The 24,202-nt window shown below is 41.6% G+C and overlaps 2 protein-coding genes and 1 long non-coding RNA gene across 4 annotated transcripts in view; 1 reads left to right on the top strand and 2 right to left on the bottom strand.

The window, feature by feature from the left end:
- Positions 1-5,199, bottom strand: part of mtnr1c (melatonin receptor 1C) — a 30,624-nt gene extending 25,425 nt beyond the window's left edge. The window contains exon 1 of the mRNA XM_080774744.1: positions 4,737-5,199. Within this exon, the coding sequence (XP_080630870.1) occupies positions 4,737-4,941 (205 nt within the window). The 5' untranslated portion in view covers positions 4,942-5,199. The remainder of the gene's footprint in view (positions 1-4,736) is intronic.
- A 5,481-nt stretch (positions 5,200-10,680) lies between these two features.
- Positions 10,681-11,916, top strand: LOC308322479. The gene is made up of 4 exons (XR_013964724.1): positions 10,681-10,788; positions 11,001-11,038; positions 11,515-11,636; positions 11,745-11,916. It is a non-coding gene; the product is annotated as an uncharacterized lncRNA (long non-coding RNA).
- Positions 11,917-17,340: 5,424 nt separating this feature from the next.
- neurl1b (neuralized E3 ubiquitin protein ligase 1B) overlaps positions 17,341-24,202 on the bottom strand; it is a 30,562-nt gene continuing 23,700 nt past the window's right edge. For both annotated transcript variants that reach the window (XM_080774568.1, XM_080774567.1), the window contains exons 8-9: positions 22,169-22,303; positions 17,341-20,265 (exon numbers count right to left, since the gene is read on the bottom strand). In XM_080774568.1, the coding sequence (XP_080630694.1) occupies positions 20,021-20,265; positions 22,169-22,303 (380 nt within the window). In that variant the 3' untranslated portion in view covers positions 17,341-20,020. The remainder of the gene's footprint in view (positions 20,266-22,168; positions 22,304-24,202) is intronic.

The following is a 24,202-nucleotide window of genomic DNA, read 5'->3' on the forward strand; positions in this document are numbered from 1 at the left end:
TTCTATTGCAAAAAAACAAATTCGTTTTTTCACTCAGTGTAAATAAGGTTGTGTGATTGTCCTTGCCCTTAAAAACAGAGAATATTGTGAAAATAATGTCAAATCTGGGAATATATTTCTTCACCAATGTGTTTGTAAAGGTGTCTAACATATCCCACATTGTTTTCTATTCAACCACACTAGGGGAATTTTGACAGTTGCTGAAAGTTGGGGTAACATTAACAACCAAATGTTCTACATTTCATTGTGCTTTAAAGATGGAGTGCCATGATTTTTTTCCCACCCTAAAACATGATCAGCAGTTCTTATTGTTATACAAGGAGGTATAATTTCAAAAAAGTGTACAGTATTTGTTAAAATGTTGTTTTTATGTGGGCAGTGCACGCCCACCAGTTCATTAAGTATGCCTGGTTTGCCTGGTGGGTGGTGATGGGTGGTGATCCACCTGAACTGAAGCTGCACCCACAGCTGTAGTTGTATGATAAAGGGGGAGGGGCTAATGTAATAATGTATTACAGTTTTTTTTATTACAGATTTCGTTGATCAAAGCTGCTTCGGCGTATGCTCCAAAGGTAATAAGACAATCTAGGCAGCATAGAATATTGGATTAAATAGCGGGGAACACGGGTTATGCAGTAGAACTGACTATAAGACCTGAGGCCGATTCTACAAATGCCTTCTAAATCAGTGGTTCTCAAACTTTTTCAGGCCAAGGAGGACCGGCGACTGCCAAATTGATATATGATTTTGGCTGCGGCCAAAGGGAGTAAAGTATAGCAGAGTCTGAACGCCTCGCCAAGAACAAATATAAGCCATTTTGGGCGGGAACCCCTTTTGGTGTTTCAAACATTGTTATAATTTAGCTATTGAAAAATAGCAGATCTACAAGCTCAGCTACGAGCTTGTAGGTCTGCTATTTTTGAAAAATCGTGAAAATATTTATTTCAGAAGGATTTAGATTTTTTTTTTTTTTCGAGGTCAGGACTAAATGGGATAAACATATCTATAAACATTTTATAAATAAATATTTCTCAAGCTATTAATGTTCTCAATGTATTTGAGAGTCATCTGACTGAAATTTGGATTAATTGCAGAAAGACAGGCAGTGTGGAGCAGAATGTACTTTTCAATGGACAGATTACTCGTACCCTCTTGCCCTCTTGTGTGGGACCAGTCAACCGTGGTCTCAATGTATGCGGTATGCCACATAATGATTGTAAATGTTTTGTGAGACTTCCATTACATGCCATGCTGGCTGCTGTCAAACTGGTTTGTCCGCTTTGTTGGTTAACATAAGAGGACATTGAGGCACGTACAGTACTGTATGTTAGCTGTGTTATATCATATTTCAATTTAAAGCCTAGCGAACAGTTAGGTTAAAGTTTTGCAACAATTAGTTGCAATGGTCTGAGGCTGATTAGTGTCTTGTGACTTGTCTAATAGTGGGTTCTTCTGTTTTATAAAAGTTAATTAGTATATACTGTACAGTGAGGTAGGCACTGGCAGTGCATTTTCTTTGTAATGTCAATATCAATGCACATTGCTGTATTAAAATGTATAGGCATTTTCCTGAAACATTCTAATATTTTCCAGAGAAATGAAATGAAAGGAAATGGAGGGGGGGAAAAAGGTATTTGAAACAGGGCTTAATAGGCTAGTGATATTCTGACATTATTTGTATATTCTGATAGTAATCATTGCTGTATAGTGTTAACAGAAAATGCATTTTTAGGTAGGTGACACATTTTCAACCAATCGCGATAGAGTCAATCAGCTTGATTGGTGTTCCAGTTCCAATTTTGTCTGCTCATTTCTTTGTCATCACTTCCAATTCCACTTGAATCTGTATTCTGTATCCTGTCTATCCTGACTGGATGAAAGTGGGGATAAACATTGACGGATTCTTCGCTTGTAAATGTAACAGGGAAACACAATGAATGGTGTATGATAGCTCACGTAGGATATCAAAATAGACTTTAATCTCATCTTCAAAATCATGCATGTTAATTATATAGATGGGAGGTGGGGGGCAAGACAACTGTACAAGTAACAATAGTTCATTACAGTAAGGACACACTCTGTCATGGTTACTGTGTGTGTAATCTTATTATTTATTTTGTCCTGCATAATGAGAACACACCCCCAGCGCCGACAGTGTCTCCAGCTGGAATCAAACCCAGGACCTTCTGCCCCAACTTGAGAATGTATATTGTATTCTGTCATTATTATTGGTAGTGTTTATTGTGTGTGTGATGTCTTTACCCTGCTGTATCTTATACTGTAACTGCTGTGCTGCCTCTGGCGACTAAAGGTCTTATCTTAACAGGCTCCCCCTGTCTGATGATGGGACAAGGGAGACTATAAATAAAGCTGTAGAGGAAAAGTACTTGAACATTGAAATGTGATGTATATAGGGCTCTCCACCTTCATGGACTCTTTGGGGGAGTTCCAAATGGACCCTATGTATATACAGTACACTTGGTCTCTCACTGTTACTGGGGGGGGGGGGGGGTTACATTAAATAAAGTATAGCCTAATATGAGAGCCAGCATTTTGCATTGAATCACTGCACTTGTCCGCCACATATGCTGCTTGATGCTTGTCTCGTTGCTCATGTATAGTTTGAGTGTAATGTTTATATTTATAGGTTACTGTAATAATGAGCTACTGTACATGTGCAGCTCCACTAGCCTGGACAGTACAGGATTTGATCATCATGTACCTGTGTCGTAAATCCAAGGAGGAAGCCACTCAGATGGAGTGTTATTTATAAAGAGATTAGTGTCACATTACACATTAAAGGATCCCTGGCTACTAAGACAAATATTACTTAATATCATAGACTGTAAAAAAAAAAAAAAATGGACAAAGCATTCCCCGGGTCTGATATGGACGTAAGATGAAGCCAGTCAGTCCTTGAATTGTAAATCGCCATCTTTCTAGATCTGTTTGGGCCCAGCTGGCCATTGGCTGGCCCAGACAACGAGGCGGGACTTCCCCCCTTCTTCTTCGTTGGTCTTTATTTTGACTCGAATGGGCGGGTGGCTCCTGATCATATCATCAATCATTTTTTTAATAAATGGGACCATAATTTTCCAAAAATAATATTATGACATGAGAAATGAGACTTTAAACTAGTGACTGGAAACAGAAAGTATTCATGATGATGATGTTTATTAAGGTAATACAGTTTAGGTGAAGTTGGGCCTCTATGGAGATATTGGGTTTTTTGGGGCCCAATGACAGCGCCACAACAGGCCATTATATGAACTTTCAGGAAGTCCCGATTTCCTTAGTGGCTTCACAAAATATCTGTCTGACTGCCCCCCTGCTTAATATACATTATAATTGCCCTCTGTAACTAAAATCGAAAAATAAAAACACCTTAAAGGCGTTAAACGGAAATGGTGGGCATTTTATTTTGAAGTTTCAGACGGTTTCAACTTGAAACACCGCTCTTAAGTTTCTGAACCAATCAGAGCGTCGCATCCCTTCAGGCGATGGGACGGTAGCTAGGGATGGTAGCTATGCTATGCTATGCTTGATATAAAAATACACAAAAATAATTGGCATCCATTGTTAGGTATGCTCATATGATGACCACGGATGTGGTCTAAAAGTGTGAAAACATATTTTTCATTTCACTACGCCTTTAAATATTGTATTTGTCCACACAAATTACAAATTACATCCACAAAAATGACCTAATTCTAAAATAAATAAAAGGTGTAAATAATAAATAAAACACCTTATTAAATAAGGTGTTTTAAATGTTAGATTTCGAGGGCAATTATGATGTATTACGGAATATGTCTTATTAGCCGCAGGTATACTTTTAACTATTGACAAAGACAAAGATGTATAGTCTGATTCTGAACAGTTGGATTAAGAGCGTCTGCTAAATGCCTAAATTGTAAATGAAAATTGTAGAGAAAGAGAGAGTGGTGGTTAGAACCCATCCCTGAACAGATACTGGCTAACATGTATTTATACTACATCATTTGATTCATTTAGAAGTATAAAGTATTTTTTGTGACGAGATGTTGGGTTTCATATAGGCTATACTTTGATGTAATGCTGCCTTGTCCAAATGTCCACTCTCCTCTCCACATCAGTGCTTCTCAAACATGTTCATGTCAAGGACCACCAAAATTATATGTATTTGCCAGCAAACCCTGATGCATCTCAGTTTGTGCCAAATGATCGTTTTAAGAATATACATGATTATTATATAGAATTCTGTTCTAAAGTTTTCTGAAAAACCTGTTGCTATCTGTGGTTCTCAGGCAAAAATATGTATTTGGCCACAGACCCTCATCTCAACATTTTTGGACCCCCCAAAACAATGATTTGAGTCAAAATTTCAAATGTATATTCAAAAATAGCATATATACAAGCTCATATCAGAGCACAAGTGCCATGCTGTGAGCTTGTATATCTTCATACATCTTTTTTTATAGCCAAAGATAAAATATGGTGAAAATGATTGTGACACTGATTCAAAGCAGTGGGGACCCCCGGGGGGTCCTTGAGGGGTTTCCAGGGGGTCCCCAGCAAAACGTGCCGATATCTTTTAGGTCTTAGGTAGGGAAATATCGTCCAGGTAGGAGGCACAGGTCCGTTTGACCGAAAAGAGGGTTAAAGTGCTTTAATAAAATAAATCTAATTAAGAAACGTGCTCAGTTTCAGAAGATCATACGCCTCTATACGTATATTTATATCTATATATATCTCACCTGCATTCCTGAGCTTCCTGTTCCTAAACACGGACAGTATGACCAGGACGTTCCCCACGATGTCCACCACTATGGTGAAGATCAGCACGCTGGCCAGCGCTGTGGACACTCCCGGGGGAACCGCGGCGGCAGAGCTGTCGTTCTGCCGGGACACACAGTGCTGAGCGCCCGCACCGCTGCTCACATTCACAGCCTCCACATCCATCACATGTCCGTCATGTGGAGCTCTCCATGCTCAGACTGACCAACGGCTGTTTTGTTTGGACTCAATTCAACAACTTTACATGAAAGAACTTCATCATGACCGGCGAAGTCATCATCTTCCTCTCGCACTGAAAGGTTGCCCGCTGCTGACTGTGCAGGGCATAGCATATAGCCTACTTCTTCTAAATGTATACAGCCTATTCTGACATTTGTAATGAAAGAAAACATTTGTTGCGCTGAAGAAATTATGAGAAGTTATTGTATTCCATATCGTCGCATATCGTCCACATGAAGCCAAAATCGTCCTCTGTCCGCTCCATTCTGGCACGAGCGCGCGCGCGTCCAATAAGGTGCGTAGAGGCTAGGCTACTGGATGATGCGTAATGGAAGCGCAGATATGCATGGATGGTTTAACTTTATGACTCCTGTCCTGAATCCTGTCCTGCTTTTAAAGTTGTCGTTTTTCTTTATAGCATCTATGATCTATTAACGCATTGCAGACGCACAACAGAGCCGCGCGGGGCGCACTTTTATTTATGTAGCCTGCCCTAATGTGATTTCATTTAATTTCTTAATTTTTAAATAGCCATTCATCTTTTGCTATCCGACAGATTGGTTGGCTGTTACCACATGTAGGCTACAACTATAGTGTCCATTTAACTCTAGACAGTGTAAGCTAAACCACCGTCCACGTTTAGAGTTAGAAATGGATAAATTGAACACCGAGGGTTTTACTGACATTTGCTCGAAATTCGAACAATAGGTTGGGAAGGGAAGAGTTACTAGGCCTATAATCATTTATCAAAACGCGTTAATATAATGGCAGGGTAGCTCTGGTCCAGGGCAGAATCATAGAAGCATTATAGCTATGGACCAGAGCTAATGGCAGAGTAGCCTACCCTTTTATAGATGAAATCCCTGCCCATTTACTTTATGGATTTGTGTGTCTTTTTATTGTATTGATTTATTATGTAGGCCTATCATAATTATTCAGTGTCTAATTTTCACATGCATGGAAATGGTGCCCTCGTGTGACCAATGTTGGCCATTACAAATGGTTCTCAGACGGTGGGCGGCGGCCCACTGCTGTGACGCCCACGATGACACTGACAAATCCACGCGTGACAACCACACATTATTTGCAATCAACCCACTGACGGGATACATCACTGAGGATATGTCCCATGTGCATCCATCCATTTTCCCGTTCAATACTAATAGTAATTCAATACTAATACTACAAATGCTGTGAATTATTCTTTTTTTAAATTCACTTCAACTTTGTGAATTACAGTACATTTTACCAATAGTCCTACAATTCATTCTATATCCTAAACAAAATATTGTATGAAAGGCATTGTCATGAAAGATACCATCTAAATAAAGTTTATTATTATTAAGTCATTATAGGCCAACATTTGATTTTAGATGATTTAAATTAGACTTAAAAAATATATATATATTTTTTTACAAATGTCTATTATCTAAATTACTATATTGTGACAAGTACAATAAATAAACATTTACAGACTACAGTAGCCTACAGAGTGATCCCATCAAAGTGAAAACACGCTCACTTGTTTTGCACACAGGGGGGCGCCTTCACATTTTGAATTGACCTTTGGTGTGGCTGGGCACAAAAAGGAGGAAAAGTCTTTGGACAGTAGGCTATAGGCTATGCCCTGCACAGTCAGCAGCGGGCAACCTTTCAGTGCGAGAGGAAGATGATGATTCGCCGGTCATGATGAAGTTCTTTCATGTAAAGTTGTTGAATTGAGTCCAAACAAAACAGCCGTTGGTCAGTCTGAGCATGGAGAGCTCCACATGACGGACATGTGATGGATGTGGAGGCTGTGAATGTGAGCAGCGGTGCGGGCGCTCAGCACTGTGTGTCCCGGCAGAACGACAGCTCTGCCGCCGTGGTTCCCCCGGGAGTGTCCACAGCGCTGGCCAGCGTGCTGATCTTCACCATAGTGGTGGACATCGTGGGGAACGTCCTGGTCATACTGTCCGTGTTTAGGAACAGGAAGCTCAGGAAGCTCACTTGTTCAAAGAACAAAATACACTAACTATCGCTATGGACTTATATCTTGAAAAGCATACTGCGAGAGCACAGTCAACGAGTCCTTATAGTCATTAATTTGAGTGTGTCTGTGTCTCATGCACAGCTTGCTGCTATAAGGTATTTTTGAGTGGTGCAACCACTCTCTTACGGTGGGTGGGTGCGTCTGAGCACGAAAACAGCACAGTTGTTTTTCACCACCTGTGCGCAACCTAACCCCCATCACCCCCCACTTAAATGAGGCTCTCTTCACAGCACACCTCCCATTTCTCACTCTGTCAAATAAAGCTCTGCCGTGCCAGGGCAGTTCTCAGCAGCCTGCAAAGTATAGCCTGCTTTGTAAACACTGTACACTATACATTTCAGTAGAATGGTCTTCTTCACTGCCCCTAAGGAAACAACATGTTACCCTCTACCCCTTTACATACAAAGCACTTCTTGGCAAACGGTATTTGACAAAACTGCTATATCCCAATACATCAAGTTATGGTACCAGTACCAGATCTCAAGATAAGCTTATGCTGAAGGTGTCTAAAAGCCAATTCTAAGCTGAGAGAGCCTTCAGGGTGTATGGTCTATATATATAAATGTACATACTTCATTCATTCATGAGTCTGGAACTACACAACAGAAGACACATGCAGCTGTGGATCAGTACAGACAATGTCACAATGCATGTGCCGATGCCGGGCCCTGGTGCAGTCCAGAAGACCTGGCAGAACCTACCCCATCAGCTGTGGCCTATGCCCGATATTGGCAAAACGACATCTGAGATTGCTACGGACTCGAAGAAGGTCTATATATGGAATGAATCAATGTCAAGAAAAGTTGATGTTTCGTTTGCTATTTTTAAATGATCTTTAGCTGACCAAGGCTTATGCACCTGCTTTTTGTAATATTTGGTTTTAAGTTGTCTATGTCATGTAGTAAAATCATTGTTGTAAATGTTCCTTTTTGTACACAGGGTGCCATTGAAAAAGACAATGGATTCCCCTAAAATAAAAGGTTTCAATCAAACAGTCAGTCTCCAGCAGTGCTCTCGAGTCTCCACCATGCGTGTGTGTGCTTGCGTGAGTCAGTGCGTGACACCAGTCGCTGTCATAAGCATACATATGTGGTTACACATGCGGTCGCCAAAACACATATCAGTTTGGGGGTAAAAGTTTGAGAACTAACTGGTCCACAAGGTGAACAGTGTTCAAACACAGTTAGTCATCTCAGATGACGTATGCATGTATTTGAAGTTTGAACATGTCTGTCAGCTGGCTTTCTGAGCACGTTTCCCACGCACTGCCCTGGAGCTTCCTAATGAAATTAGGCCTGGGAGCCTCACCCAGGATTGCCTGCCTACCAGTGGTGGAAAAAGTACTCAAATGTTTTACTTAAGTAAAATGAGCAATACTGAAATACTGCAATACTCTGTTACAAATTAAAGTCCGGAATCCAAAATGTTATTGAGTAAAAGTACAAAAGTATTGGCATCAAAATGTAGCCTACTTAAAGTACCAAAAGTTAAACTACTCATTATGCAGAATGTCCCGTTTCAAGTTTTCAAATGTATACAAATCCTTTGGAAATCCCAGATCGAAATGTATAAAGAGCTGAAGTGGTTAATGTATGTTTTGTAATAATAATTAAAATCTACAAAGTAACTGGTGACAAAGGTTTTCAAATAAATGTAGTGGAGAAAGAGTACAATATTTGCCTCTGAGATGTAGTGGAGTAGAAGTAAAAGTATTGGAAATAGCAGATACATCGAGTGTGGCGCTCCCAGGCTGTGGAGCGATGCAATCGGCTTTGATATCAATACAATAACCTCCGTTTTTTTAATGAAACTTCGTCCTGGTTACTAATTGAAAGGACGGTGAACTTCGTCCTTGGGCGATCGTGGGTGTTAACCACAGAGAAAATATAATAATTTGCACAAAACACATCATGTGAATTCATGTGGTTCAAGATGAGTTTGCTGAACACACAGTCTGGGATAACGAGAAAAGTACAAACACGTCATTCTATATGATTACACCTGCTGTTCATCATATTATGAAACTTGTGGAACTGCTGTTATAACCTTTGAAAATGTGTCTAAGATTCCTCTATAATTACATATGCCCAAAAAAGATTCCAGTATTAAGGTCTCTATAAAAGATTACTGTACGTATGTACACTACTGGGATTGTGGGTCAAGCCATGTATATACATACTACAACAACCAACAGTTTAAACTGTAAAGTGTTCTGTCAGACATAGAGATGGGAGGGGGAATGTGTCCTCTTTATTCTGGACCAAAAGTTTTTCTTTGGGATGTATAATCGACAAAAAAAAAAAAAAAAAAACATGTGTACGACTGTACGCTTGTTTAAAAGCTGGCTCAAAGAACATTGGTGGTGGTGGATGGCAAATGCACCACCTCGTCATGTCAAACTCACTGCATTATGCCCCTATGGATTGTATGATGTGGTGAGACTTGTGACCATAAATATTTTGTAGCAGAGAGAGAGAGAGAGAGAGAGAGAGAGAGAGAGAGAGAGAGAGAGAGAGAGAGAGAGAGAGAGAGAGAGAGAGAGAGAGAGAGAGAGAGAGAGAGAGAGAGCGAGCGCCTGGGCCTCACTTTGAGAACTATACAGTACATATTCATGCTGACAGTTCCTCAATAACCTCTTTCTGGGAAGAATAAAAGTGCCACAGAGAACTTCTTGTTCCACAGAATTGTTGTAATGTTTAAATGATCTTCCTTGTAGCATGAAACTACCCTGATACACCAGGATACAGCATCATTCCGTTAAATCCTCCCTTACAATGATTATCTAATCACTCGTGAAATGTTACCTGTTGTTCACCTCACCTTATATTTGAAAGCGTAGCTATTGTCTGTCACATGACACAACAATACAGTCTCTTTCGCAGAGCACAATGGTCTGTCTGATTCAATCACTCACTTACTGTCACCTTTGTCAATGAATGCAGCCTGACCAAAGGCCCTTTCAAATGATTCAATCTCTACAGAACAAGTTTACATAACAACCAAAGGCATGAGGCCAGACTGGTTTCTGGATAATGACGTAACGGAAAACATCACAGCTTGGGAAACAAACAGTGGTGGAAAAAGTATTATATTATTTACTTAAGTACAAGTATCAATACTTTGATATAGAAATACTCTGTTACAATAATAATAATAAAATGTATTTGTAACGCACTTCTCAAAGTAAATCTCAAGTAAATCTCAAAGTGCTACATCAAAAGAAAAAGAACAGTTACAAGTAACAAAATGTACTTGAGTAAAAGTACAAAACTATACTATCAAAATGTACTTAAAGTACCAAAAGTAAAAAAATACTCATTATGTAGAAGGTCCTATTTCACAAGTTTTCAAATGCATAAAAAAATCTGATCTACAAGCTCACAATGCATTGCACATTGTGAGCTTGTAGATCGGCTATTTTCAAATGGCCGAAATGTATATAGGGCTGAAGTACAATATTTGGATCTGAGATGTAATGGAGTAGAAGTAAAAGTATTGGAAATTGGAAATACTCAAGTAGGCTACAAATACCTCAAAATTGCACTTAAGTACAGTTACTTGAGTAAACTTTCCACCACTGGGCAAACGTCACGGCTTGGGAAACAAAAGCGGGGGCGGGGGAGCTAAAGGTCAATTATAAAAGAGGCCATACCTGATCGCTCTTGCCAGTCACTCACAACACAACACAACAGAGCAGAGCAGAGCAGACATGTGGAACTTTACCAGGCTCACTCTTGCACTAGGACTCCTGTGCTTAATTGGTAAGTTTGGATATACAAAAAATATCGTACAATGTAAGCCTATAGGGCATATAGCATAGAGATTTACAAAGATATTTATTTTTATGTGTTTTATTATCCTTTTGACAGATAAATGCACAAATATATCTACTGTATGAATAACATGCTATCAGTAATAGGCTTGTAGCTTGTAATACAAGAAAAATCTTCAACATTTCTCTTCTCTTTATTAGTTTTGGCACAAGGCGAAACCTCTGATGATGGCACAATGGTGAGTTAGAAATGTATCAGTCATATAATGCAGAGGTTCCCAAAGTGGGGTCCGGGGACCCCCAGGGGTCCTTGAGGCAGTTCCAGGGAGTCCCGAGCTAAATGAGTAGTTTGGAACCAAATGGACCCTTATGGGTCTGTAACTCAGAGAGTGTACAAATGGGGGTCCAAATGGACCGGTTCCATTTGTACACTCACAGAGATAGAAACGCCATTAAATGGGGGTCCGTATCCTATTGCATGTCAAACTGAGGGTCCTTGAAATTAAACAGGTTGAGAATCACTGCTAGAGCCGTAAAATCTTCTCTTATTATAGGGGTCTCTGGCATATCTTTTCAGATGGGGGTCCGCGGGCTAATTAGTGTCGATTTGGGGGTCCTTGACATGAAAATGTTTGGGAACCACTGATATGACAGCAGCTGTCTCCTTGCTACTTTGTTGTTGGAATATAATAATGTGTCTTAATTTTTTCGATAGCCCGACTGCGGACAATATGTACGTGTAGGTCCAGCTTACGCGTGTCCGCGTAACCTGGACGAGGTGTGTGGAATGGACGGGATCGTATATTCAAACGAATGTGTGCTGTGTTCTGATAACAGGTAGGCCTGCGTTTGTTGTTTGTTTTTGTTTTTTTGTGCATGACGTGTCATGTTTCTCGTCTGTGCTGCTGCTCATGGTTAATGTTTCGCTTTCATTATTTTCCACAGTGAAAGGGCGGCCCAGATCATGATCAAGCATAAAGGCGCATGCTAGACGACGAATCCATGCCAGACAGAAGTTGATATTCTTGTTCAACTCAACACTTGGTTTTGAAAAGCAGAGATATGTCTGTGTGTAACTCTGAAGGAGTGAAAATAAATGTGATTTTCACAAACTAAATAGAGTCGTATATCAGCAAACTACCAGCAAACTAAACCAGCAATATTGACTTTAAAGTTTAAACACACACACACACACACACACACACACACACACACACACACACACACACACAAGAAATGTCTTGAACACAAACAATAGTGGATGCGCAAACTTGAGAAAACTCTACAACAAGTGCTTCAGGATACAGATCACGGGTACAGAAAGCATCGCCTTCTCCATATATGGCGACTGCCAATTATTGCAGACACTGAACAGAATTTTGCCGATGCCTTAGCTCTCGGCTTGGGCATGCCTGCAATCTGCAGGCCCCTCACGACTGATTTGTGGACATTACCGAGGCTTCCAAATATGAACACAAGTAGTTTACATCTGTAGCCAAGCTGTATAATAGCATCCTTAAGACGCTGGTGCTTAAGCACCTTGGTAAGGAATGCCTCTTCCAGACTGTGGTCAAATGTACATGCCACTTCCAAAATGGTCACTTCTCTACTGTCCTCATCAACAACAACAATATCTGGTGTATTAGCTGTGACATTGTTGTGCATGAACAAGGCAGTTGAAACACGTGAGTGCTTATACATTTTGGCAGATGATGAAACATATGAACTTATGTCCTTAGATAATAGGTCAACAATTCTGTCATGCCTAGCAATGTACATTCCCTTATATACATAGCAGCATATGTGACAGTGTTTCTGTAACTGGAGTGTGGTCATGGTGCAGAGTAGACAATGAGGAGGAAACGTTTTAGGGTACCACAGAGAGAGATTAAAATAGATGCTTCATTGGCCACTACAATTCATTGGATCAATGCGTCTCCAACGTAGGGATAAGTCAAGTGTCAAAGTCAAGCAGAACTTGTGCGGAAGGCACACTGCGTGCGCTGCCACTCAAGTGACTACTGGCCAATCACAGCACGTCTTTTCTGGGACTTAAATCCAAGGGAGCTTATTTATTGGCATGAGAAAACAAACATTTACATTGCCTCTGATTGGCCTACCGAACGCCCCCTTCCGTGATGACCGGAAGCTTCATGCCTTTTAATGCCTGTGGTCAGTGTTCTCATAGACATATTACCGGGGAGGGGAGGAGGGCGCTCAGATCAGTGAACCAATAGGATCGACCGGCTGTTTTCGCCTGCACCCGCCCCTCTAGACCAGAAATCACACAGGCTACATATACTCAACATGTTACAGATTACAGTTTATCATACTGTTATCTGTAACCTGTCACAAGTCACTACCCTCAACATCAGAAATAATACAACACACAGTATAGTAGATTCACAAACGCCTTGCCCTTCAATTCCAGAGTCAAGAAGTCATTGAGTGAAAATAGACACAGCTTGAAATACATTTTTTTAAATAGCACCAATGCAGCATATTACAAAGCAGCAGCTCAGCAAAGAAATTAAAAGGTATGAGAGCGAGAGAGAGAGAGAGAATACAGCCACCATGTCACAACTCAGCCACAACAGAAAACACACAGTATTGATGGCTGTTATGTCAAAGCCCAGAGCCTTAGCTTAAACTTAAAAGGAAATGGCAAACACACACATAGCCTACTGTAAATTTCTGTAATAGGACCATTTAGTGACCAGCGCCACATATACAATACATACTAACTAGGCTACTGTTCCCTGTTTACTCACATTCAGCAGTAGATATACAGCACAACACACACACACACACACACACACACACACACACTGCATGTGGCCCGATGGCCACATGCAGCCCCCACCTTCACTTAATGTGGCCCTCAGGTTAAAATCAACTGGCGGCCCGGGGGCCACATGCAGCCCCCACCTTCACTTAATGTGGCCCTCAGGTTAATATCAACTGGCGGCCCGGGGGTCACATGTAGCCCCCACCTTCACTTAATGTGGCCCTCAGGTTAATATCAACTGGCGGCCCGGGGGTCACATGTAGCCCCCACCTTCACTTAATGTGGCCCTCAGGTTAATATCAACTGGCGGCCCGGGGGTCACATGCATGTAGCCCCCACCTTCACTTAATGCGGCCCGCAGGTTAATATCGGAATACTGATATATTATTGATTTCAGCTGTTAAGATTCCAAACATGCAAACATGACCGCTATAATTACCCACCCCTGCACTGGAGATTCAGTGATTCACACAAGCCTTCAAATTCCAGAGCTATAGAAAGAGTCACTGAACATATGTTTCATTTGCACCTGTGGGTCCCAACTCCCAATCATAAGGGTCCCTAATATCACAGCAATAGAGCAGCAGCCAGCCTCAATCACTTTAGTTGATAAACACACAGCATAAACGAAAATTAAAAAAATATATAAAAAAATCCAAGGGCAGCCCCTCAGTCAAATATGATACTGTAGGCCTGCTACAACACAAGCAGCAGCAGAATAACATTAACATAAAAGTAAAAAGGTTCTTACTTTGAGCAGTCTTCTACTTGACTTCTTCAGTTGTGTTATGTTCAATATTTTCCTAGTTTCCTTTTGACCACATGAACCTATGGCATCTCCAATATCCTGGGGTGAGCATTCAGTGAAAACATTGCATCACTGAGCCGATAAGATATGTTATGTTGCATAATATGTCCTATGCTGAGACACGCAAACAAACAACACTGTCTGTGTATTTATTTAGCCTATACAACAAGTTACACTAAACTATAAGCGCGCGCGCACACACACCCACACTGCTAGTGCTAAGTAGCTAACTGTAGCTCACTCACCTAAAGAATAAACTCACAATGAATTAACCTAACTTCTATTTCTCTTTCACTGTCACAACATGCATGTTTATCCTTATGACAAGCACTAGTGGGAACTCTACTCAACTCAAAAAACTTCCATCGTGGTGTTTGCTTTACATTAGTAAATTGTTTATTTCTCTTTTGACAAACAAACAACTGCTGGTTGTCTGTCTCGCGCAGGTGTGCGTGTCAGCGTGTGAGTGTGTGTGTGTGTGTGTGTGTGTGTGTGGCGGTGCATGGGGGCGGGGCGGGACAACAAGGAGGATTTAAAGAGCCGCGCATTTCTGAACGCACCCTTAGAGCATTCAGAAGATTTGTGTAAAAAAAAAAAAAAAAAAGAATCGCCCCACCATCCCCCCCCCCTTTCCCTCACTTATATGTTTATTTTCCCTTTTTACCTCCATTATGATGAATTCCTGTTCTGTTCTTTGACTATATTGAAGTGTCTATTTGTACGTCTCTAAATGTTTTGATCATGAATTGAACATGGTGGACCCTCTTGTAAACAAGTGTAATGCTTAATTGGGTCGTCCACTCACAGTTAACAGTCTTTGTATTGAGTTTGTGCTTGAAATGTACTGTAATTCTGCAAACTGTTAATAAATATTTAAATCAATCAATCAATCAAGCTATTGTACTGCTGTTGTTGTGTCTTGTGGAACATGGAGCACCAACATTTCACTGCTTGTAGCTGCATGAGTGAGTGATAAATAAACCCTCTTCTCTTACTTCTTAAGTTTCTTGTTCTACAGTCTGAGAAAGGGATGGTGAACAGTTCGTGAACTCGGACGACTATTACCGGGTTACGTTACGTCATCTTTTGACATTCGTGGGCTTATAGCCTTATGCAACCTTCATGAAAAAGAGTACAGCCTATTTTCTCTTTACCAACATTCCCAAGATACCATGCAGCCAGATAGTCTTCCAGTCAGCACTTTTTAAATCAGAACAACAGATACTGTAGCCTAATGTAGGTTACTGTTTTTAGACATACTGTGAATACAGCATGTTGAGAGTGTTTGAGGTAGGAATCCAGGTTTCCTATGGCCTTCTTCACTTGTACTTTATTTGTCAATCCGTTGAGTTAAAATCCATGTCCCGAATCTTTGGCATATTTCTAATTATTCTGATCCGAGATTAAACCAACCAATGTGAGGAAAATTAAACTCACAACAGAGAAGTTCCTGCTCCCTAAAGCCAAATTGAAAATAGCTGATCTTCAAGCTCAAAAGGCACTGCTTCCGCGACCCGTTTTAAGCTTGTAGATTACAGGTTATTTTTGGCACTAGTATGATATGGAGCATTAAGTCCCAACGTACATGGGACACAAAATGTTCTAGTGTGACCAAACCTGATTCTATTCTCCTCATTTAATGAGAATAGAATCAGGTTTGGTCACTAGAAAATAAATAATCTAGTAGCTGGGGCTACTCTTTGTCTGACAGTCACGGTGTCACCAGATGAGTGTGTAGTGCGTGTGTAGTTTATTTTGTTGTAGAGTCTGAGAAACTGTTTCTGGGTCCTTGAGGGAATTCCATTCATTCAGTTACAATTTAGGAATTGGAAAGAAATAAAAGGCATACATGTAAAATACAAAAGTCACAGCTAATAAACAACAACAAATTAAAGCAACTTTCTAAAAAACAATGACATATTGTGGTGACCTGTTTGGCCACCAGAGTTCTAAAACATCTCAAGGGTACCGGAGTGCTTAACCCATTTTGGGCGGGAACCCCTTTTGGTGTTTTAAACATTGTTATAATTTAGCTATTGAAAAATAGCAGATCTACAAGCTCAGCTATGAGCTTGTAGGTCTGCTATTTTTGAAAAATTGTGAAAATATTTAGAAGGATTTAGAAGATTAATTTTAGTATTTCGAGGTCAGGCCTCAGTGAGGGTATTCCATGGTGGTAGGAACATAGAAGCTAAATAAAATGCTGATTTAAGAGCGAACCTTAATTGGATCCCCCCCCCCCCCGCTAAATCTGTTTAACGACTTTACTTCTTTATACAGTACATCGGCTAGTTGAAAATAGTTGATCTGACAAGCAAACCCAGAACAGATGGGTGGATTCTCACTAAACGTACAGAATATTGGGGGAACACAGAAGAGATGATTAACTTTGGGGTCAGAAAAGGGGGTCAGCGTTGCATAACGTCTCGAATACTGTATCTCAGTACATATTGTCGCTGTCCGTTGACAATTTGCGAGATCCGCTGTCTGGTTTGGTTCACAGGGAGACTTTAAATTTCTCTTTTGGGTCTCCAGCTAAGGAGTTTGAGGACCACTGATGTATAGAAGTGAGTCAAGTGTAAGTGAGAACGTGGCTGGACAGGTGTGTGATGCCCCACACACCTTATAGACACACAGTATGTGTAGTGGTTGCCTGCACCTGCCTAATTGTCTCCCTATAGGTGAGCCTGGGTGGGGCACATCTTGATTGCTCATTGGAGAGCACCTGGGCCCGGTGCCTCCAGTGAGCTATAAAAGCAATGTCCCTGCCATTCACTCAGAGAGATCCAGATAAAATCAAAATGTTTCCGCAACACTGCGCAATTTGCTAATGTTTCTCATCCTCCGCAACACTCCGTAATTTGCTAATGTTTCTCATCCTCCGCAACACTCAATTTTTCCGGTAAATACAACACATTGAGCAGGGCACTGCAGGGAGTTGAACATTACAATTCAACACACTCTTTTAATATTGTTTCATGTGCAACAATAACAGAATCTTCTATTATATGTCTCTAACTTTCCAACAAAAAAACAAACTTGCCAGTTGCCACTGAGCTTATTAGTTGCCACACAACTGCATCTGTTCACTTACAAATACATTTATCCACGACTTTGCATAAGTTCTCCTTTTAATTCTTGACATCCGTGTGCTTTGACCCACAACAAACCTCTCAGCACTGTACGTTACAAAATATGTCTAGGATTGTCCTCTGAGTGACTGTCTTGTTGGACACAAATACACCCAAACATTATCTAAAGACAGCTGGTTCTCAACGTCCAGCGCTACACAAGGAACACTGGACCAGCAACTCAGAGAGTGTACAAACAGAACCAAGTCCATTTGGACCCTATGGCGGTCCCCGGTAGGGATGGAGCTTGAAACCTGAGCTTGGGCTTATCGAGCTTGTTATCGAGCATAGCGGCCCATGACGTCATATTTAAACAATCAAGACAAGAGGCGATCAAGAAATAAATCTAATCACCCACTCTGGCATAAACATGTCGGTCAAAAAAGTGTATTGATACCTGCCAACCAGCGCTGCCCGGGTAAACAGGTGTTAGAAAAGTACTGTATTTGAAAGCCCTAGTAAAATGTAGTACAAGTGATATTATTTGGTTAAATAAATATGCATTTTCTGTTTATAAAGAGCTGAAGAGTCATGGCGATTGTATCACAATTATTACAGTACTATTCATAATATAGCCATTTAACACTTATAGCACATTAATGAATGGTCGATTTAATGATAGGCAAACATATTTGTACCTTTAATCATTTTCATTTAATTTTAGATGGAGACAGCAAGATACAAGTTCAGAATTTGTCGTCTCACGTCTTTCCACAAAATATTAGAAAACAATCAATAGTGGGCTCGATAAAAGCTTGGATCAATAAGCAGGATCGATAAGGTGCTCATTATCAATAAACATTAACGAGCTCCATCCAATCCCTGGCATTGAGAAACAGTGATGTATAAGGCACTAGGACTCATTTGCCGACCACGAGAGTCAGCATATTCTGCTGCTGAAACATAGAGAGATCTGGGACAAATCGAGCGTGAGTATTCACCTCCTCTCCCCAAAAATAAACATATTTACATCGGACATTAGGGGAGAATGCATAGAAAACCATAAGGAAAATTAGATCAACATGTCCCACAAACCCTGCCCCCTGCGTATAAAAAACATGGCTGTACTGTATTTGTAGGCAGACTACAGTAAGTACTGTAATGATACTGTAATACCTCAATTATGCTCCGTCGTAGGACGGCATCACATGCCAAAAAGAAGATCTACAAGCTTGTAGATTGGCCTTTTCAGCGCAGAAAACATGGCTTAAGTCTCAATGCTTATTCCAGCTCTCATGAGCCTATTAGTACATTAGGCTCATTCTGGCTGCTGCGTTTCACATAATCATGAGTTCAACTCTGTTGGTTTCACGGAGTCCAAATATGCTAATCCTGTAGGCACGACTACTGCATATCCTTGAGGGTGGATGATTGTGGGTTAGAATCCCAGTCCAACCTGGCCTGAGAAGGGTGGAGCAGGTGGCTATCCGGGCGTCCGTGCATGAAGTTCAAACCCTGTGTGACCGCTCACCCTCTATTAGGTCCGGTCCGGGATGACGTCCCGCTTGCATTTTGTTCCTGCTGACCGAGGGACCGGTGAAAATGTTCAATTCTCTCCTTCCAGGTTAATGGCATCGCATGCTGGCAATTTATTTTCATTATACAGGTTGTTACTTTTTCATTATGTCGGAACTAACAGACATCTGTAGGATACAGCAGTGGTTCTCAAAGTGGGGTCCGGGAACTCTCAGGGGTCCTTGAGGGGGTTCCCTGAGGGTCCTCGGCTAAATTAGTTGATATATTATCCAGATCACTTTAACCATATACATATGATACATACTATCAATCTGTCAATCCTTTCCGTGTCCGGGCCGGGTGAGCTTCCCCATGTTGAGTCAAATTAAGCTGCACTCGTAGTGGTGCCCTTCCGTCAATTCCTTTCAGTTTCAGTTTGACAACCATACGAACCAGCTCAGTGGCCTTGTGGTTAGAGTGTCCGCCCTGAGACTGGGAGGTCGGGGTTCGATCCCCGACCGGGTCATACCAAAGACAGAACATGTACTCTGTTACTTTCCACCATTATCTCACAGGGTCTGCATGTTGTTCTCTCTCTCCCAGTGCCTCCCTGCTTGGCACTCAGCATCAAGGGGTAAGTCCCTGTGACATACTAGCGTCATGTCAAGGGGGTGTACTTGTACATCATGTCCAGGGGGTGTACTTGTACATCAAGCTGCCTCACGCTACAGAAACAGGAGATAGGCTCATGCCCTATGGGCCTCATGGTTCGGCAAGGCTTACTTACTTACTTAGCAACCATACTCCCCCTGGATCCCGGCATTTGGAAAATAGCTCAAAACTTGTAGATCGGCTATTTTCAAACAAAATGTTTTAAAAAATTGAAAGAGTTTGAGCAAAATAAAATATTTTAGGGGTTCTTGACATGAAAAGGTTAGAATTGAACATTTCCGTCGGCTTTGCCCTCCGCCGGACATATGAACGCAACGGAGGACCTCGTCATCCCAGAGCCACGGCGGGAAGGAATGGACGGACGGGTTCACGGCCGGTACGTCTTGATGACGTCCTTGATGGGTCTCCTGCAGATGGGGCAGCAGGCGTTGATCTGTCTCTTGAGCTTCAGGCCGCAGTCGTTGCACAGGCACATGTGACCGCACGTGTAGATGACCGTGTCCACGTCCTGGTCGAAGCACACCGTGCACTCTCCGGTCTTCCCAGCGGGGGGCAGCTCTGAGGCAGAGGGCAGAGTGGCGGGCGCGCACAGAGGGGAGCTGGGAGCCGTCACTACACAGAGGGAGAGAACAACATACAGACCCTGTGAGGCAATGGTGGAAACTGGAGAGTAACAGAGTACATGTTGTCAAGTGCTGTATTTGAGTACAATTTTGAGGTACTTTTGCTGTATTGTCCATTTTTCGATGTTTTACACTTCTACTCCACTACATCTCAGAGGCAGATATTGTACTTTTTACACCACTACAAATATTTGAGTTACTTAAGTTACTACTTTAGTTACTTTACACATTAATCAACGTATGTAACTTAGATAGCATTTTGTATACATACTATATAGTACATTTTTATGTATTATGATGTATTACCATGTTCTTGCTTACTGTAAATCGTTCCGGATTAAGAGCGTCTGCTAAATGCCTAAATTGTAAATTGTTATTACTGTATAAAACATACATTACTTAACCACTTCGGCTTTGGCTATTCAAAAATAGCCAATCTACAAGCGCACAACGTGTTCCAATGTGACATTTTGAAAACTATATGAAAGGGGTAACGGGACATACCGCATAATTAGTACTTTTACTTTGGTTTCGTAAGCGCCAATACTTTATTTTACTGAAGTTAGCAACTTTATACAGGCCTTTCACTTGTAACAGAGTATGTCTACATTACGGTATTGCTACTGTAGTTACATCATCAGTATTAATTGAGAAACACTGGCTCCTTCCACCCTGACAACAAACCTGTGTCTTTGTTCAGATTGCTTGTAGCGCTCCTCAGGCCACGCAGTACTCGCATAGAAGCGATTATCAGAGCACACAGCACGCCACACTGCCATCAACAATACACATGTCAACGGTATTGGGCAACGTGTCTGATAGCTGTTATTGTTGTGTAGGCGAGCAGACCTGTCGTCGGCTGTTTTTTTTGGATGCAACCAAACAACACAAACCGCATTTCAGACGGCCGTGGCTTCACCCGCATGCCTCTCCTGTCCTGCTGCAATGCTGCGCGTCACTCTGTGCATTATAGTACAGTGCATTTACTGTGTGCAATCACTCATCAGCTGAGGGGTGTGTATAGCAGCGGCCGTTTTTAACGGCTAGAGTCAAACTTGAGCCGTTAATCTGTCGACATGGCTTTCAGAATGCGCTTTCAAGCGCAGCAATACTAAATGGCATCCCGACATTGACAAGTTCAAACTTGAATATATTTTAGTCTTTTCACTTGTTTCATCAGTCCAAATTCTCTTTTTAGAAACAGAAGGTTACACTACTAGGCCCATCTTCCTTTTTTAAATGAGATGGCAATGTCAGTGCTAAAAAACAGAACACACATAAGGACGTATACAAAAATAGGATAACCCGGTTTGTTTTACATGTATCATGTATATGACAGCAAGTTCCAGGTTCAAGAGCTCAGCTTTGCCGGTCGGATTGCAGACGGAGCGGAAAAGAAGAGAAGTATTACTCCCATGTTCCGTTGGGGTCAGTGTGGTTAAAATTATTAATAATTGTGGCATAATTATGGTGAACAAGTGGTCTCACATTGACGCAAGTGTCACTGACACTTTGCATCTGCCAGGTGCCACAAGTTAAGCCAAATGAAGCAAAAATGCAGGAAACTGCGTTTAGTGCCAAGTGTTTTCGTCTTAACACATTAACTGCCAGGTATTAATTCATTCATATTTTTTTCCGTCCACTACCAGTGTTTTGCAGTGAAGAAGACCCTTATTTTGAAGACCCATGTGACCCGCAACGTGAATCGCATGTAAACAAATGCTGTGTAAAGTGGCAAGCGATCGTATTTCATTTCACCCCTGAACAGTGACACTAGGGTTCTTGGGGGTCCGTCTATGAACCACACACTCGTCGGTGTGTGTGTGTGTGTGTGTGTGTGTGTGTGTGTGTGTGTGTGTGTGTGTGTGTGTGCGCGTGCGTGCTGTACGTACCCAGTGAGGACTCAGAGGCTGAGGAGGAGGAGGACGAGGTGTTGACACTGAAGACCAGGTCACTGTCACTGTCGTCCTGACTGCTGCTCTGAGAGCCACTGGGGGAGGTGGGGGGAGGGGGGGACCCCAGGGTCCCTGGGGGGGAGAGAGAGAGAGAGAGAGAGAGAATGCATGTCTTTATTGCAGGCACAAGGTCATTGCTTTTTTTAAACCAAATACATACATATATACATACACGCACGTACGCACACACACACGCACACGCACACGCACACGCACACACACACACACACACACACACACACACACACACACACACACACACACACACACACACACACACACACACACACACACACACTCACACTCACACTCACACTCACACACTCACACACACACACACACACACACACACATATACATATAATTAAAAAACAGTCCAAATGTACATGACAGAACAGTGACAGTTATAAATATAGGCTTTTAACTTGGCAATAATATTGCTTAGGAGACATATTATGTCTCCTAAGTCCTAAGGCTAGAGGAGGATCTAGGGCAGCTCTTCACAGGGTTACTTATGCTGACAATGCTGCTATTCATTCACAGACTCATCCAAGCGACACATGAATCTGAGATGCATTAAGTTCATAACAGAAGAACAGCTTGAAAAGTATTGACTCTTGCAGCCACAGACATTTCACTCGCACTGCACCATCTATCTAGGGCCTTTTGAGTAAAATTCATACAGCATCATTATAGGTTTCTGGAAACTTGCTTTTCCGTAGCTTGACCACAAGTGGGCAGTGTAGAGTGGTGCAAAGTAAGCTCTAAATAGAGTGATCTTAATACATACTCACTCATACTCTTACTTCGAGAGAGAGACATGCACGCAGAAACACACACACACACACACACACACACACACACACACACATTAGGTGAGGATTTTAATTTCTTCTAAATGGTATTTTTTTACATTAAGCCGAAAAAAGGCGATCTACAAGCTCACAACGTACAGCCATAAATTCAACCCCAACGTGACATTTGAATCCTTGAATACTTCAGAAGGCTTTCGATTGGTTGATTGAGTCCTTCATTAATCCAAACTCTAAGCAGCAGGGACGTGCAGTAAAACACGCTAAAAGGATAACACAAAAAGTTTTTCCCTCCCATCATCGTCCTATATAGTGAAGGCTTCTTATTTTTTATTTGAGGGTATTAAAGGGATAGTTCACCCCCCCCCCCAAACTCAGTGGTTCCCTATGGAGACACAAAGGAGACTATTTGTATCTCCATAGGGAACCACTGCTGGTCATCAGATTGGCTTAGGAATGCGACAAAAACAATGAAACATCCATGACTTCAATCTCCATGGGGTGAGTAATCGATAGTAAAAAAAAAACATTGTGGGGGTGAACTATCCCTTTAAGCTCTCTCTCTCTCTCTCTCTCTCTCTCTCTAAAAAATGGTAAACACGATGTGTTTACATTCTCAGAGTTAAATTAACAACTTTTTTTATTTTACGGCATGGGACCGTAACAGCAAATTAAATTAACCTATTAAAACCGGAAAGGCATCTGCGTCAGTTTTTGAAAAATCTTGAAAGTGTTTGAATTTCCTTTTAATAATCTTGCATTATTTATTTCCGCGGCCAAATACATGTCAATTTGGGGTATCCTTGGCAAAAACGCGTTTGAGAACTACCGCTTTAGAAGGCATCTGTAGAATGGGCCTCGGGTCTTAGAGGGTTAAATGAGACGGGGAGCAGCGGGACTAATAAAGTTGTGTGTGAGAGAACAGTGGGATGATGATGGGTCGGAGCACAGGTCACACAACCCCACAAAAAAACCACAAGCTGGGAGTCCATGGACATGATTCACTACACAGCAGCATTCCTTTATGTCTGGGAAAAAATGAAATGTAATTGGCAGCGCTCTTAAAACCCCAGACAAGACAGATAACGATTGAGGAATGTGACCTTTTTTTTTCTCCTCCCCTGTTCAGTTTTATGCCTGGGAGAGAGGGGGGGGGGGG

The sequence above is a fragment of the Protomyctophum bolini genome (assembly GCF_963924005.1).
Source record: "Protomyctophum bolini genome assembly, chromosome: 10".
Classification (NCBI taxonomy): domain Eukaryota; kingdom Metazoa; phylum Chordata; class Actinopteri; order Myctophiformes; family Myctophidae; genus Protomyctophum; species Protomyctophum bolini.